Below are 16,343 nucleotides of genomic sequence, written 5' to 3'. Positions count from 1 at the left end.
ACCCTCTACCCTGGGGGAAGGAATGGGAAGGGTCTTGGGCCCCCTGTGCTGTGCTTAGTCACTCAGTTGTGTCCAACTGCTTGCAACCCCATGGACTGTAGCCCACCAGGCTCCTCTGTCCATGGGGATTCTCCAGGCAAGAATACTGGAGTATGTTGCCATGTCCTCCTCCAGGGGGTCTTCCCAACCCAGGGGTCAAACCCAGTTCTCCCACAGGAAGACAGAGTCTTTACCATCTGAGCCACCAGGGAAGCTCAAGAATACTGGAGAGGGTAGTCTATCCCTTCTTCAAGGGATCTTCGTGACCCAAGAATCAAACCAGGGTCTCCTGCATTGCAGGTGGATCCTTTACCAGCTGAGCTGCCAGGCCCCCAGTTCTATACAAAAGCCAAGGGAAAGTCTTCTACTTCTGGGGAGGGACTGGAAACTTCCACCTAATACCCACCAGACCCACCCACAAGGCCTAGACACAGAGGACCTGGCTAAGACTGAAGCTGAAGATTGGCTCGGATATCCAAGAGCTCCCCGTGTTACCCCAGATGCTAGCATCACACATGGGGGGCCAAACAACAGCTGTCAGTGGGGGAGAGCCTGGAGAGAGACAGAAAAATTGAGAAAAATCCTCCAGTCTAGTCTCCACAGTAAGCACACAGTAACTTGGGAGAACCATTGCCCTGAAATGTAACCATAGTAGCAACAAAACCGAAACTCAGCTCCTCTCCAGTCTGGACTGACCCAACTCCCCACATTCAGGGCCTGCCAGAGGAGATGTGCTCAAATCATAAAGTATATTTATGTCAGTTCCATGCATGATATCCTTCAATAGAATATCTGTTTTATGCATGATACCTAGCTTTCAATAAAAAAAAATTATCAGACACAAAAAGCAATATATAACCTCCATTGTTAAGAGGCAAAGTAATTAAAAGAATAAGACTTCCCAGGTGGCTCAGTGGTAAATTACCAGCCTGCCAAAGCAGGAGACATAAAAGACTCCGGTTCAATCCGTGGATGGTGAAGATCCCTTGGAGGAGGGCATGGCAACCCACTCCAGTATTCTTGCTTGGAGAACCCCATGGACAGAGGAGCCTGGCGGACTACAGTCCATAGGGTTGCAAAGAGTCGGACACGACTGAAGTGACTTAGCACACATGCACAAGGCTCAAATAAGACCCAGATGTTGGAATTGTCAGAGAAGGGCTTGACAGTCGCTATGATGGAGATGCCAAAGGATTTCATGGAAAAAATGGACATATGTGAACAAATGGGGAAGTTCATTAAAGAGGTGAAGACTGCAAGAAAGAGTCCAAAAGAAATTCTAGAAATAAGCAGTAGCAGCAACAGGGCATTCCTTTGACAAGCTATTCAGTAGATTTGATAACGGCTGAGCGAAGAATCAGTCAACATGAAGATGGTTAATGGAAATCATCGAAACTGAAACGAAAAGAAAAAAAAAGTTTTAAAAAAAGGAGAACATCTGAGAGCCCTGGGACGATGACAGCCAGCCTGACCTGTGTGTCGTCAGGGTCCCAGAGAGAGAAGAGGACTGTGCATTCGTCCGAGTAGGACAGGAGGGCAGCTTGAGTGAAGTGAAGCTGCAAAGCCTTCCCTCCTGCCTCGGATTTTCCTTTTGACCTCCAGGCTTTGAGCCTTGGGGGTGGGTGATGGGCAAGGAGAGGGTGGAGAGACATTTCAGGTCTGATTTCATGTATATTGGGAAAAGCTGAGTGCTGCGGAGAGCTGGAGAGAGGAGAGCAGACCGAGGAAGGGGAAGGAGCGGAAGCAGAAAGGGGAGAATCCAGAACAAGCTTAGGACATTTGAGATTTGGAGAGAGGAAGTGAATCCTTATAAGTAGCTCCTGAGGTTTGATTTGCTGGGGAGAGGGTGAGACTATTAAAAAACTTTTTTTTTTTTTTTAAATTCTGCAAGTGGAATATCCTTGTGAGTGACTTTTATTTTCAGTCTGGGGGAGGTTTCTTTTGAGAGCTCTTGAGAGTTTAGCTAAACTGCTTTATAATATTGGTGCCTCAGCATCCATGCTGTGTGGCCAGGCAGCTTGTGAGAGTCTGGACCTGACCCTCGGCCTTCCTGGAGCACGTGCAGAGTCACAAACACAGGTGAGTTCCTGTTGTGACCCTCCCCCAGCGGCCTAGGTGACAGCTGCTCCGGGCCCCCCAGAGCCTTCCCTTGTATACCTTTTAGGTAAACCTCCCATGAAGTTGACCAAAACCTGCTCTTTGGGGTTCAAGTTGACCAATCCGGACTTAGCCCGGGAATTCCAAAGCCCTCCACCCACGCCTAAGGGCATGTCCATCAGGTCCGGCCACCTCTCTGCCTGCAGTCGGCCTTGACCTCCCCGTGTGGCCCCACGAGGTGCGCCGTGGACCTCCTCCATGACCCGTGAGTCATGAACTTCTCTATTTCAATTTCTCTCAGGGTCTGTGGTTGAACCTCGGCTCCCTTTCCAACACTCAGGGTTCTTCTTAACAAATGTTAATTCCCCAAAGTCACCAGAGCCTCTGGTAGTGAATTGTTGGGTTGGATTTTTAAAAATTGAGGGTGGTTTGTCAGGTGCCATATCCACGCCGTCTCCTAAACACGCCCTCCTGGCCTCCTCACCTACCACACCTTGAGGGGTTTACTCTCAGCATCCCTTCCTCTGAGAGGCGGGACCCTGGATCCAGATCTCACAGCCGCTAGGCCAGGGGTCTGGATCCTGGTGAACAGCCTCAACAGAAGGATGTTTGTGCGAGGCTTAATTAAAAAGCAGCTTTTGCCTACGCTATTTCACTGAATGTCCACAGTGCTTTGAATCACGTTTCCTTTGGTGGAAGTAGGGGATGTCGGACTTGGACTGGTGTTTCTTGGATTCTGACTCCATGCTAAGCCAGGAACACAGACAGCACAGCCCTGTGGGGACCACATTTGCTCAGACAGTTGGGGTAGAAATGGAGAGAGATGACAGACCAGGGCAGCTAGTGCCCCTAGTGGTGGAGTAGAGGTGGGCGTCGGCGTGAACGCAGAGATGTGATAAAAATGAACCGGATTGTCTCTGTTCCCAAGGTGCTTCAAGTCTGCGCCCCTTTTTCTTTTTTTAAAGCTATTTGTATAAACTTCTGCTCACAGGCACTGCCTGTGGAGGCTCTAGGTTCAGCTCCAGGCCTTGTGGCAGAAAGAAAGGGAGCACAGACCCGTGTGTCCGGCTCCTCCCCAAAGCAGACAAGAGCCAGACGAAACTGAAGAAACGCACGATGGGATACCATAGTGACTGAGGGCCAAACGCTGGCCCCACAGGACCTGCTGTGGGGACGTTAGAAAAGGAAGAACCTTATGGTTTCAGTTTATTAGGGCCAGTATCTGGAACATTAGGACTTCAGTCCTATTAGAAGGATCAAATGTCAATGAGACCTCTCAGGAGACAGGAATAGTCAGGTGTCATGGAACCAAATGAGTTCTGGAACAAAATTCCCCCAAGAAGCAAACCACTCCCTTGTCTTGGATCACCTCCACATATTTAATAAGTAGGGATCCCCTTCTGCTGTTCCCCTAAGAAGATGAGCATCCTTTGACATTAGTAATTTATGCAACAAATTTTTTTTTATGTGATAAAGCATACTGGATTGGTCAAAAAGTTCATTTGGGGATTCTGTAAGATCTTATGGAAAAACTCGAACAAACTTTTGGCCAACCCAACACACATTGAACCACATTTTTTAAAAAAGATAAAGATGCCCTGTTCATCCTTGATTAATGTAATTTCCATGCCCAGGCTCCATTTTAAGGCAGCAAAAATATCACAGGTGGGCCTCAAAAGAAAACAAGTCAAACTCTGCCTTCCTGGATAAGCATCCTCAGAGAACGGCCAACCTGCATCTTCCATAGATAATTTTTTAAAAAAAAGAAAGAAAGAAAACATGCCTCAATGACTTACATGACATCTTTCAAAATGTGAAGATCTGCTAACACTTTGGTAAAGGATTCTTGACTCTGTTCCTCATCACCAACAAAATCGTCACGAATGCCTCCCATTTCCTTCAGTAAAAAGGCAATTTGTTCGACACACATATCATCTTTGAGGAAAGGAAGTCGGGCCTTTGACATGAAACAGTAAAAACATTACTCTGACATTTCATTTAAAGCACCTGTTCAGACCCTGAATGCTCTCTACTCTCCCTTTCGGTGATTTTGAGAGTTCTCTGATGAGGGCTTTCCTGGTGGTCCAGGGGTTAAGAATCTGCCTTGTGGGGAGTGCAAGATGGTGGAGACATAGGTGTACATGGAGTACATCTCTCTCCACGGATACATCAGGAATACACCTTCAGACACAGGAGTGCTCACAGAACATCACCTGATGGCAGACAGGAGTACCTGACCACCGGAAAAGAATCTGCCTTGGTGGTGCAGGGCACACTGGTTCAATCCCTGGTCCAGGAAGATCCCACATGCCGTGGACCAACTCAGCCTGTGTGACACGACTCCTGAGCCCATGTGCGACACCTACTGAAGCCTGTGTGCCCTGGAGCTCCGTTCCACAACAAAAGAAGCCACCGCAGTGAGAAGCCTGCACCATAACTAGAGAAGAGCCCTGGCTCTCTGCAACTTAGAGGAAGCTGTGCACAGCAATGAGGACCCAGCACAGCCAAAAATAAACATTTTTTATTAAAAAAAAAAAAAGAATGAAAAAAAAAACAAAAAACAAAAAAGAATGATCCAGTTAGTCTGCAGAAAGTTAAATTCTCTGCTGACTCAGAATGGAGGAAAATACACTTAGAATCAATAGTTTTCATCAGAGATGCCTGGGCCAGTGCAGGCACTGACCAGGAAACAGTTAAAGTGCATTTCAGAGCAAAGATGAGAAGATGACAGTGAAAGAGATTTGTGAGTGTTTCATTAACCAATAGTATCTTTTATTCATCACCATGTCTACTGGTGATCAAAACTCATCAGAAAGGAAAACAATGACTTGATTTCCCCACTGCACTTCCATCCTTCCCACCACCCTCCCTAAGGAAAATGAAATTACTTACATGAGGAGGGCTTGCACTTGACACAAATAAATGTTCTGGTTCTAGATTATATTTTTCTTTCAGATGTAGTGCAGTAAAAAAAGCAATATAAGATCCCATACTACATTTGGGGAAGAAAAACATGACAATAACTATTCAATGAAATTCATAATACATCAGAAGTCCACAAGAACTCATAAACACAGCAATGATCATGAAACAGACCGAAGGAGAGCTTACATTAGTTGAATAATAGCTAACTTATTTGTAAATGGTAGGTTTTCAATGATTTGCAGCAACATCAGCAGTGTTTCAAGACATCCTAGATAATTCAGACTAAGATGGAATACTGATTTCCACCATGTCTTGAAATTAATTTAAATTTCCTTTCCTCCCTGAAAGATAGATGTCACTATGTATTTAATATTTATCAGCAGTTTTCAAGGTATAGTCTGGGGACTTCCAGGAGTTCCTGTCACCTTTTCAGGTGGTCTGTGAGGTTAAAGCCATTTTTAGAATATTGTTAAAATGTTTCCCTTTTAAACTCTCATTTTCTTTTTTTAGGAGAGCATAGTTGAGTTTTCCATACACCACGTGTGTCATGGGTTATCAGCACAGTTGGAATGCAAAAGAGAGAATCTTAGCTGCCTTCTAATAAGCCAGACATGTGTGCCAGAGTGTACCAAATGTGTGCCAAAGTGTAAAATAGTGCCACTCTTCTCACAGTGCTTTTTTGGGAAAATACAGTCTTGCATAAAGTATGTATTCTTTATAGCAGCATATAAGGGGATTATTAATGTTAAGTATCTTGAAAGTTTCATAGTTTTATTTTCTAATATGGTAAATATTGATGGATAAACCACACATAAAATCTCGTTGATCCCCTCAATGCTTCCAGAAGTATTGGGTTGGCCAAAAGGTTTGTCTGGGTTTCTCCATACCATGTTACAGAAACACCTGAACGAACCTTTTGGTCAACCCAGCATTAAAGCAATGCCAGGAGTAAAAAGTTTGTGAACTGCTGTAGACATTACGTAGTTATATTTTGTAGACAGTATTGATCAAGAACATTTTTTGCAACTATCTTCAAGCAATGAACAAAGGAAACTCAGTTCCATGGTCATTGCCGCTGGAGTGTAAACTGAAGGTGATTTGGAAATTTCTATCAAGTGCTCTATCAATGTGTATGTCATTAACCTAAATTCTGGACATGTGGTCCTTAAGAAATTTATAAGAAATGTATACTAAATTTTCTACAAAAATGTCATCAAAGTGCTTTTATAACAGAAAAAAAGATAGAAATAATTCTTCTCTTAAAAGGAATTGACAAAATCATCTTGCAGCGATTACAGATCTCCATAGCAATAGTTTAAGTGGGGGGGAAAATTAGGAAGAAATATAAAATAGGATCCCAACACGCAAAAATACTATGGAGCCACATCAAAATTCTGAAGGATTATCTGGGATAATGGATACTTTGATTTTTCATTTTTTTTTTTTTTTGCTCAATCGTATCTGTAAATATATATAATACAGGAGCCAAAATGTACTGAGTCCTTACCATAATTAATACCAAGTAATTTATGGTTATTATTCATTTAATCCTCAGAAATGGAGCCATTATCATTCCGGCTTCCCAGAGGAAGAAACTTAATTCAGAAACCCAAGGAAGTTGCCAAAGGTCAAACTGAGTAAGAGGCAGACAGAATTCTGATATTTATGATTTAACCTTAAAATCCTACAGATTAGCTTAAGAAATACATACTCTTTATATCCTTTTTAATTTTAAAAATAAATGGGATATACGTTGCTGCTAGAGTCTTGATTTTACAAATCTTAATGCTTTCTGCCTAAAAGGGAAAAAAAGTCAGATGATTGTACAGACTGGCCAATTGTAAGAGCCGTGGCTGGTCAGAGTTACCCAACATGCTGGGGCTATTTTCAAAAGAGAAGATACCAAGAGAAGCCTAGGATCTACACACTCCTGAAGGAGAGGTTTCCATTCATTTCAGCACTAGGCCTTTCCATCTTTTCGGTCCCTACTAGGACTTCTTTCAGTCTGACTTTCTCATTTGAGAAGAGCTCTAACCATACTGAATCCATCATTCTTTCAAGCAGTGGTGAAACATCAAAACCAAACTAAAACAAAGGCACACATCCCAGAAGACACAGAGGACAACGTTAACCATGGATCTGTGGTGGAAAAAAGTCCCCCAAATGTTTTTCAAAACAGAGGTTTAAAAACAACAACAATAAAAAAAAAATAAAAACGGAGGTTAAATACCTGTGACCAAAAAATGCAAAATTTTCACCCTGGATGATCGGCAGTAGGGCACAGGCAATTTCATCAACCACCTGATGCACGTCACTTGCAAAAGGTTCGTCAAGCCGACTTTCTCTCCCAGCAAGCCGTATGGCATGCACTGGAAGTAAAGGAAGACGGTTAATGTGTGCAGATGGTGGGAGGGTTGCTGTGATACTGTGAAAGGGCTTAAGTTAATATGGTGGGAAGAGTTTCAAAGATGTGAATAATATTAGTCAAATGTAAGGAGAGAAAAATTTTAGAATTTGCTGATTAAATAACACAAGCTATAGCAGACTACATATCTGAAAAATACTCTCCAACATTTAGAATTTTTTAAAAAACGTTTAGAAACACTGGATGAATCACATGCATGCAGAGTTTGGCTCACACTAAGGTAAATGGTATAACTAGAAAAGAGAAAAAATAAGAGGGAATTAAAAATTCCAGTCAGGAGCCCATTACACAGAGTGAAGTAAGCCAGAAAGATAAACACTAATACAGTATACTAATGCATATATATGGAATTTAGAAAGATGGTAACAATAACCCTATATGCAAAACAGAAAAAGAGACACAGGTGTATAGAACAGACTTTTGGACTCTATGGGAGAAAGCGAGGGTGGGATGATCTGAGAGAATAGCATCGAAACATGTATATTATCAAGTGTGAAACAGATCGCCAGTCCAGGTTGGATGCATGAGACAAGTGCTCGGGGCTGGTGCACTGGGATGACCCAGAGGGATGGGATGGGGAGGGAGGTGGGAGGGGGGGGTCAGGATGGGGAACACATGTAAATCCATGGCTGATTCATGTCAATGTATGGCAAAAACCACTACAATATTGTAAAGTAATTAGCCTCCAACTAATAAAAATAAATGAAAAAAAAAACTGGAAAAAATAAAAATAAAAAAAATAAAAATTCCAGTCATGAGCCTATGCTAACAGAATGATTGTCTATGGCTTCTTGTTGTTCAGTCGCTTAGTTGTGTCTAACTCTTTGCGACCCTACAGACTGCTGCACACCAGGCTTCCCTGTCCTTCATCTCCCGGAGCTTGCTCAAACTCGTGTCCATCGAGTTGGTCATGCCATCCAACCATCTCATCCTCTGTCATCCCCTTCTCCTCCTGCCTTCAATCTTCCCCAGCATCAGGGTCTTTTCCAATGAATCAGTTCTTTGCATCAGGTGGCCAAAGTACTGGAGTTTCAGCTTCAGCATCAGTCCTTCCAATGAATATTCAGAACTGATTTCCTTTAGGATTGATTGGTTGGATCTCCTTGCAGAACAAGGGACTCTCAAGAATCTTCTCCAGTACCACAGTTCAAAAGCATCAATTCTTCAGAGCTCAGCTTTCTTTATGGTCCAACTCTCATATCCATACATGACTACTGGAAAAACCATAGCTTTGAAGAGACCGACCTTTGTCAGCAAAGTAATGTCTCTGCTTTTTAATATGCTGTCTAGGTTGGTCATAGCTTTTCTTCCAAGAAGCAAGCCTCTTTTAATTTCATGACTGCAATCACCATCTGCAGTGATTTTGGAGACCAGGAAAATAAAGTCTGTCACTGTTTCCATTGTTTTCCCATCTATTTGCCATGATGTGATGGGACTGGATGCCATGATCTTTGTTTTTTGAATGTTGAGTTTTACGCCAGCTCTTTCACTCTCCTCTTTCACTTTCATCAAGAGGTTCTTGATGAGGTTCCTCTTCACTTTCTGCCGTAATGGTGGTGTCATCTGCATATCTGAGTTTACTGATATTTCTCGCAGCAATCTTGATTCCAGATTGTGCTTTGTCCAGCCCGGCATTTCACGTGATGTACTCTGCATATAAGTTAAATAAGCAGGGTGGCAATATACAGCCTTGATGTACTCCTTTCCCAATTTGGAACCAGTCCATTGTTCCATGTCTGTTTCTAACTGTTGTGTCTTGACCTGCATACAGGTTTCTCAGGAGGCAGGTAAGATGGTCTGGTATTCGCATGTCTTAAGAGTTTTCCACAATTTGTTGTTATCCACACAGTCAAAGGCTTTAGCATAGTCAACGAAGCAGATGTTTTCCTGGAATTCTCTTGCTTTTTCTTTGATCCAACGGGTGTTGGCAATTTGGTCTCTGCCTTTTCTAAATCCAGCTTGAACATCTGGAAGTTCTCGGTTCACGTGCTGTGGAAGCCTAGTTTGGAGAATTTCGAGCATTATTTTGCTAGCGTGTGAAATGAGTGCAATTGTGCGTAGTTTGAACATTCTTTGGCATTCCCTTTGTTTTGGATTGGAATGAAAACTGACCTTTTCCAGTCCTGAAGCCACTGCTGGGTTTTCCAAATTTGCTGGCATACTGAGTATAGCACTTTAACATCATCATCTTTTAGGATTTGAAACAGCTCAGTAGGAACTCCATCACCTACACTAGCTTTGTTTGTAGTGATGCTTCCTAAGGCCCACTTGACTTTGCATTCCAGGATGTCCAGGACTCTAGGTGAGTGATCACACCATTGTGGCTTGTATCAGGAATATAAGACACCAAGTTTCCAGGGTGGCTGAGAAGGACAAGGCATTGAAGTGCCTTAAATTTATGAGAAAGGCAAATAGACCAATGGCACAGAATAGAGAGCTTAGAGATAGACGACATACGTGTGGGAACTTACTTTTTGACTGTGTTGACATTTAAAATCAGTGGGAAGGAAAGTGTAGGTCTCTGAATAACCAAGTCAGCTGATTATTAACCTAGCTCTTACATGATATAGAAAAGTCAATTCTAGCTTGAATATGACAAAATGCTTAAAAATTGATAGAAGAAAATATTGGCAAATAACTTTGTGACTGACAGTTAGGGTATACTTTTTACAGTAAGCCGTAAGAAGTGCAAACTTTAAGAGAGATAAACTTGACTATATTAAAATTTAAGACTTCCATGGATCAAAAGACAACATGTGAAGAAAGAAATGGCATAGACTGGGAAAGACATTTTAACCTCCACTACCTAAAAAATTAGGGTCATAAATATGTAAAGAATTTCTAGACATCAATAAAAAGAAGAGAATCAATTGGAAAAGTAAGCATAAGAATCTGATGAGAAACTCACAGGAAATGAAGCATAAATAGAAATATGAGTTTGAGCAAAATCCAGGAGATTGTGAAGGACAGGGAAGGGTGGCCTGCTGCAGGAGTCCATGGGGTGGCAAGGAGTCGGACACAACTGAGAGACTGAGCAACAGCAAGAATATATACATAAGAAAAACGCCCAGGCGCATCTATAGCAAGGATTGCTCCGTTTAAAATCAGAGGAATTTATCTTGTAATTGGAAGTTGTACCTTTTGACCACCTTCACCCCTTTCTTCCAATCACTTCTGTTCTCTGAATTTGTTCTTTTAGATTCCACATATAAGTGATACCATATAGTATTTGTCTTTCTCTGTCTGACTTATTTCACTTAGTACAATGCCCTTAAGATCCATCCATGATGTTGCAAATGGCAGGATTTCCTTCTTTTCAGCTCAGTATTAACTATTATTTCATTATCTGTCTATCTAGATATCACATTTTCTATATCATTCATCCATCAGTGGACACTTAGGTTGCTTCCATGTCTTGGCTATTGTAACTAATGCTCTAATGAACATGGGACGTGTAGCTATCTCTTTGAGATAACCAGTTTTGTTTCTTTCAATATATACCCAGAAGTGGAATTGCTGGATCACATGGTAGTTCTATTTTTAATTTTTTGAGGAACTTCCATACTGTTTGCCAGAGTAACTTCACTAATTCATATTCCTACCAACAGTGCACAAGGGTTCCCTTTTCCCCGTGTCCTCATCAATGCTTTTGTCATTTTGGGAACCAGCATTTTAACAGGTGTGAGGTGATACCTTGTGGTTTTGATTTGCATTTCCCTGATGATGAGTGATGTTGAGCATCTTTTCATGTACGTGCTGGCCATGTAAGTTGTCTTTCAGAAAACATCTATTCAGTTCCTCTGTTTATTCAATTTTAAAATCATTGTTTTTTGGTATTGAGTTGTATGAGTTCCTTGTATGTTTTAGCTATTAACTCCTTCTTAGGGGTTTTATTTGCAAATATTTTCTCCCATTTGGTAGGTTGCTTTTTCATTTTGCTGATTCTTTTGTGGTGCAGAAGCTTTTTAGTTTGGAGTCATCTTGTTTATTTATCTTACTTTTGTGTTTGGGCTGTAGGTGTCATCTCTGAAAAATCGTAACCAAGATTAATGTCAAGGAGCTTTTTCTTTGTTTCCTTCTAGGAGATTTATAATTTCAGGTCTTATGTTTGAGTCTTTAATTCTTTTTGAGTTAATTTTTTGAGTGAGTGATGAGAGTGGTCTAGTTTCATTCTTCTGTGAATATCCAGCTTTCCCTGCACCATTTATTGAAGAGACTGTCTTTTCTGTGGACTTTCCTGGTGGCTCAGCTGGTAAAGAATCCACCTGCAATGCAGGAGACCTGGGTTCGATCCCTGCGTTGGGAAGACCCCCTGGAGGAGGGCACGGCAGCCCACTCCAGTATTCTGGCTGGGAGAATTCCATGGACTGTATAGTCCTTGGGGTTGCAAAGCATCCAACAAAACTGAGCGACTTTCACATCGCTCTCGTCAAATGTTTGTTGACTATGTATTTGGGAGGTTATCTCTGGACTTTCAATTCTATTGCATTTGCCTGTGTGTCTGTTTTTATGCCAAAGGATACTATTTTGATTACTATGAGTACATTCTAGGGATATAATGTACAATATGGTGACTATAGTTAACAATATTGTATTGCATATTTGAAAATTGCTAAGAGAATAGATCCAAAAAATTATCACAGGAAAGATAACTGAAACTATTTAAGAGGATAGATGTTAACTAAACGTACATGATGATCATTTCACAATACATACATGTCAAGCTATGTGGTTCAGCTTAAACTTATTCACCATGTGCAGGCATGTGTGTGTGTGTGAGTGCGCTCAGTCACTCAGTCATGATGACTCTTTCAACCCCATGGACTGTAGCCCGCCAGGCTCCACTGTCCATGGAATTTCTTAGGCAAGAGTATTGGAGCGAGTTGCCATTTCCTCCTCCAAGGGATCTTCCCAATCCAGGGATTGAACCTGCGTCTCTTGCGTTTCCTGCCTTAGCAGATGGATTCTTTACCACTGTGCCACCTAGGAAGCCCCAAGCTTCTTCAGTCATTTACATCTCAATAACATTGGAAATAATAGAACAAAATCAGAATAATTTCATGCACAGATTGGCAAAAAATTTAAAGTCTTGGCAATAACAGTGTTGTCAAGGGTATAAAGGGATTCGAATTTTCATGTGCTGCTTTGGCAGTATAAATCTTTGCAGTTCCTTTGGAGGACAGTTTGAAGTAGAGACATTCCTATTCCAATACCCAGAAATTCCACCTTTAAGTATAGACTTTTACCCATGCATGCATGAACACATACAGTTGCCCCTTGAACAACAAGAGTTTGAACTGGGAGAGTCCACTTATATGCAGATTTTTTTTCAATAGTAAGTATACAGTACTACAAGAAATGCAGCTGGTTAATTCCACAGATGCTGAACCCTGAAAACAGAGGGCCAACTACTCATTATACATGGATTCTCAACTGTGTAGAGGTTCAGCATCCCTAACCCCTGCACTATTTAAAGGTCAACTGTATATGAGACTGCTCACAGAAGTTATTACACATAGCAGAAAAAGACCTTAATACCTATAAAGAGAAGACTAGACACATATAGTCACACAGTGGAATAATATATATGAGTTAAAAGTCAGTGAAGTAGAGAGTCACATATTCAAGGGATGAATCTCAGAAAAACAGAGGGGAAAAAAGCAAGCTTCAGAGGAACATTTACAGTATGTTACATTTATATAAAGTCAGAAAAATATGTGAAATATCTATCTTAGACTGTCAACTGTTGATTGAAAACCTCATACGAAATGACCTTCAATAATTTGTAAAATATATTTATATATTAGTAACAGGGCTCTCTTCTTCTAGTGCATGGGTTTTGGGGAGACCTCCATGGCAGAGTGTTGGTACCTGGAAATGGAGAGAAAGGGGCTTGGAAAGCATGAGGGAGCAGAGTTGTAGTGGCTGAGAAAGGCACCTTGGAAAGGGAGGAACATCCCTTGGAGGCCTGATGGCAAAAATAAAGAAGGAAGTGACTGAAGATAAGAGCCCCACAGATGCCAGGCAGCATCAAAGAATCAGAAGAATGAACCCCCCCCAACTCCACAGTGTCATTTATTTATAAACTGCACTTCACTTATAGTGACAGAAGAGGGCACCCTTGAACTAATAAACAGAGTAAGCAACTAATTGCCTCGGGCTACCCCCTGCTGACGGAGAAGGCAATGGCACCCCACTCCAGTACTCTTGCCTGGAGAATCCCATGGACGGAGGAGCCTGGTAGGCTGCAGTCCATGGGGTCGCGAAGAGTCGGACACGACTGAGAGACTTCACTTTCACTTTTCACTTTCGTGCATTGGAGAAGGAAATGGCAACCCACTCCAGTGTTTTTGCCTGGAGAATCCCAGGGACGGGGGAGCCTGGTGGGCTGCCGTCTATGGGGTTGCACAGACGGAAGCGACTTAGCAGCAGCAGCAGCACCCCCTGCTGAATGACCTGGGTGGTTTTTCGTTTTTTCATACAGGATTTTTTTTCTTTTTTCTTTTTTTTAAATTTCTGGGGTAGTTTAAACTCATACATGGTTCAATATTCAAGAGGTACAAAAAGGCTTGCAGTGCAAGAATCTCTCCAAATCTTGCTCTTAGCCACCTAGTTATCCAGCTGCTGCTGCTAAGGGCAATCAAAGGTATCAATTATTAATATAAGCCTTGAAAGGTATTTTATGCATATGTTAAATGTAAGTTCATTTCCTTCCTCATCCCCTCCTTACAAAAATGTAGTGTATGAGTCCCACTGTTTAAGAACATGAGTTAATTCCTCAAAACATCTCAAAGTTCCAGAATGACCTGTTTTTGTGGGTCAGGAAAATCCAACATACTTCATCATGAGTAGAAGCATAACACACAAAACAAAGTAAGAGTCAAACTTTTTCAGCTAATGATTGAAGATGCTTTTTAAAAAGCTCACAAAGCAAAGCAAACAATACAAAACTCTAATATAAATTCAAATGAGAAATTGCAGACATGAAAAAACACTATAACTCAGAAATTGAAAATCCTGAACAGAAATAGTCAGACAGTTGCACAAAGGGGTGACAGAATACTGGAAAGAAATTGATTAAAGGGACAAAAATTATTTTTAAAATGACTGAATGTTGTCTGCGAGGTAATAGATGCAATGTATTTAAATGGATATGGAGGACAGGAATAAAAGAGCTGGGAATAAGAAAACAAAGAAAAAAGGAAAAGAGCCCAAAAGAAGGTGACAATCACAAAAGTCAGAAAGTGTTCCAACACAGGAACAAATGGTGACTCTCAAGAAAGGTAAACAAACTAAAATACTGGTAAAGAACTAATATTTGAAATTATAATCCATGTAAATGTCCCTGAAATATAATGACATGAAACTGTGTGTTGAAGATAATTGAGGAAACTGGGTGAGGCATAGTTGAGAACAACTTTGCAACTTTTCCATAAATCTAAACCATTTTAAAAAATAGTTGTATTTTTAAAAGATTAACAGAGATCTTAATCAAAAGTAAAAATAAAATCTGAAGCAAATATTTCAAAAAGTAGTATTGAAAAGGCAGTAGTAATTGATACTTGATGGTTTCTTAGACTACGCTATTGAACCAACTTTCCAGGATCTAGGACCTAGAGAGTGTCATCTCTAGTGAGGATAACGCTTACTTACTTGAGACACTTCACTAGGGGAGATGACAATCTCTGAGTGAAGTCAGACACAGGAAGACAAATATATGGTATTGCTTATATGTGAAATCTAAAAAACTATAAATGAACTTATTTACAAAACAGATGTGGAGTCACAGATGGAAAAAATAAACTTACCAAGGGATAAGAGGGCTATAAACTGGGAGACTGGGGTTGACATGTATACCCTACTAAATATAAAATAAGTAACTAATAAGAACCTGCTGTATAGCACGGAGACCTCTACTCAATACTCTGTAATAGCCTATATGTGAAAAGAGTCTATAAAAAAAGAAAAGAGTCCATATAGGTATAACTGAGTCCCTTTGCTACACACCTGAAACTAACACAGCATTGTAAATCAACTATAATCCAATAAAAAAATTTTTTTAATGTCTTACAGCAGAAAAATCCTCTCATTGAACAGGTAGGGAAGCTGAATAACACGCACGCACAGTACCTGTTTGAAGGCATCATTGAACTGCTGGGGCAACCTGGACCTCCCTGAAGAGAGGAAAACTCTGGAGAAGTGAAGTGCAATTTCTCCAGCCTCTTTCCTGCTGTAGAGATATGTCAATTACCTGGTACAGGTTGCAAGTTCTAGACTGCAGGTGGAGGTCTACTTTTTCTTTTTAAGTTTCTGTTAGAATATAATTGCTTTACTTTTAAGAGGCCAAGAAGTCAGCAGCACTGTATATATTCCCACAGGGCTAGAGAGGGAAAAGTTGGAAAAGTGCAAGTCGCTCAGTCGTGTCTGACTCTTTGCAACCCCATGGACTATATGATCCATGGAATTCTCCAGGCCAGAATACTGGAGTGGGTAGCCTTTCCCTTCTCCAGGGGATCTTCCCAACCCAGCGATTGAACCCAGGTCTCCTGCATTGCAGGTGGATTCTCTACCAGCTGAGCCAAAAGCTGGAAAACAGTGCTGTAACGTCAGCCAAGAATTAGATGCTGTGACCTCAGATATAAGGGACTTCCGTGGTGGGTTAGACTATAAACCATCTATTGCAAGGTAGGAGATCTGGGTCTGATCCCTGGGTGAGGAAGATCCCCTGGAGAAGAAAATGGCAACCCACTCCAGTATTCTCACCTAAAGAATCTCATAAACAGAGGAACCTGGCAGACTACAGTCCATGGGGGTCCCAAAGAGTTGGACACAACTGAGCGACTTACAGTTTCAGAGA

At 41.4% G+C, this 16,343-nt stretch overlaps 1 protein-coding gene across 10 annotated transcripts in view; it reads right to left on the bottom strand.

The window, feature by feature from the left end:
• LOC122681199 (ribonuclease P protein subunit p38) overlaps positions 1 to 16,343 on the bottom strand; it is a 68,529-nt gene that overhangs the window by 32,712 nt on the left and 19,474 nt on the right. For 7 of the 10 annotated variants that reach the window (XM_043882975.1, XM_043882977.1, XM_043882976.1 and 4 more), the window contains 3 exons: positions 7,292 to 7,430; positions 5,029 to 5,128; positions 3,933 to 4,093 (listed from right to left, as the gene is read on the bottom strand). The exons of 1 other annotated variant lie outside the window; for it this stretch is intronic. In XM_043882975.1, the coding sequence (XP_043738910.1) occupies positions 3,933 to 4,093; positions 5,029 to 5,128; positions 7,292 to 7,430 (400 nt within the window). The remainder of the gene's footprint in view (positions 1 to 3,932; positions 4,094 to 5,028; positions 5,129 to 7,291; positions 7,431 to 16,343) is intronic. 2 more of the 10 variants (XM_043882979.1, XM_043882982.1) reach the window with 1 other exon arrangement.

This window comes from Cervus elaphus, chromosome 23 (genome assembly GCF_910594005.1).
Source record: "Cervus elaphus chromosome 23, mCerEla1.1, whole genome shotgun sequence".
In the NCBI taxonomy this organism is placed as follows: Eukaryota; Metazoa; Chordata; class Mammalia; order Artiodactyla; family Cervidae; genus Cervus; species Cervus elaphus.
The sequence above is the reverse complement of the archived record's forward strand: the minus strand, read 5'-3'. Positions and strand labels throughout refer to the sequence as shown.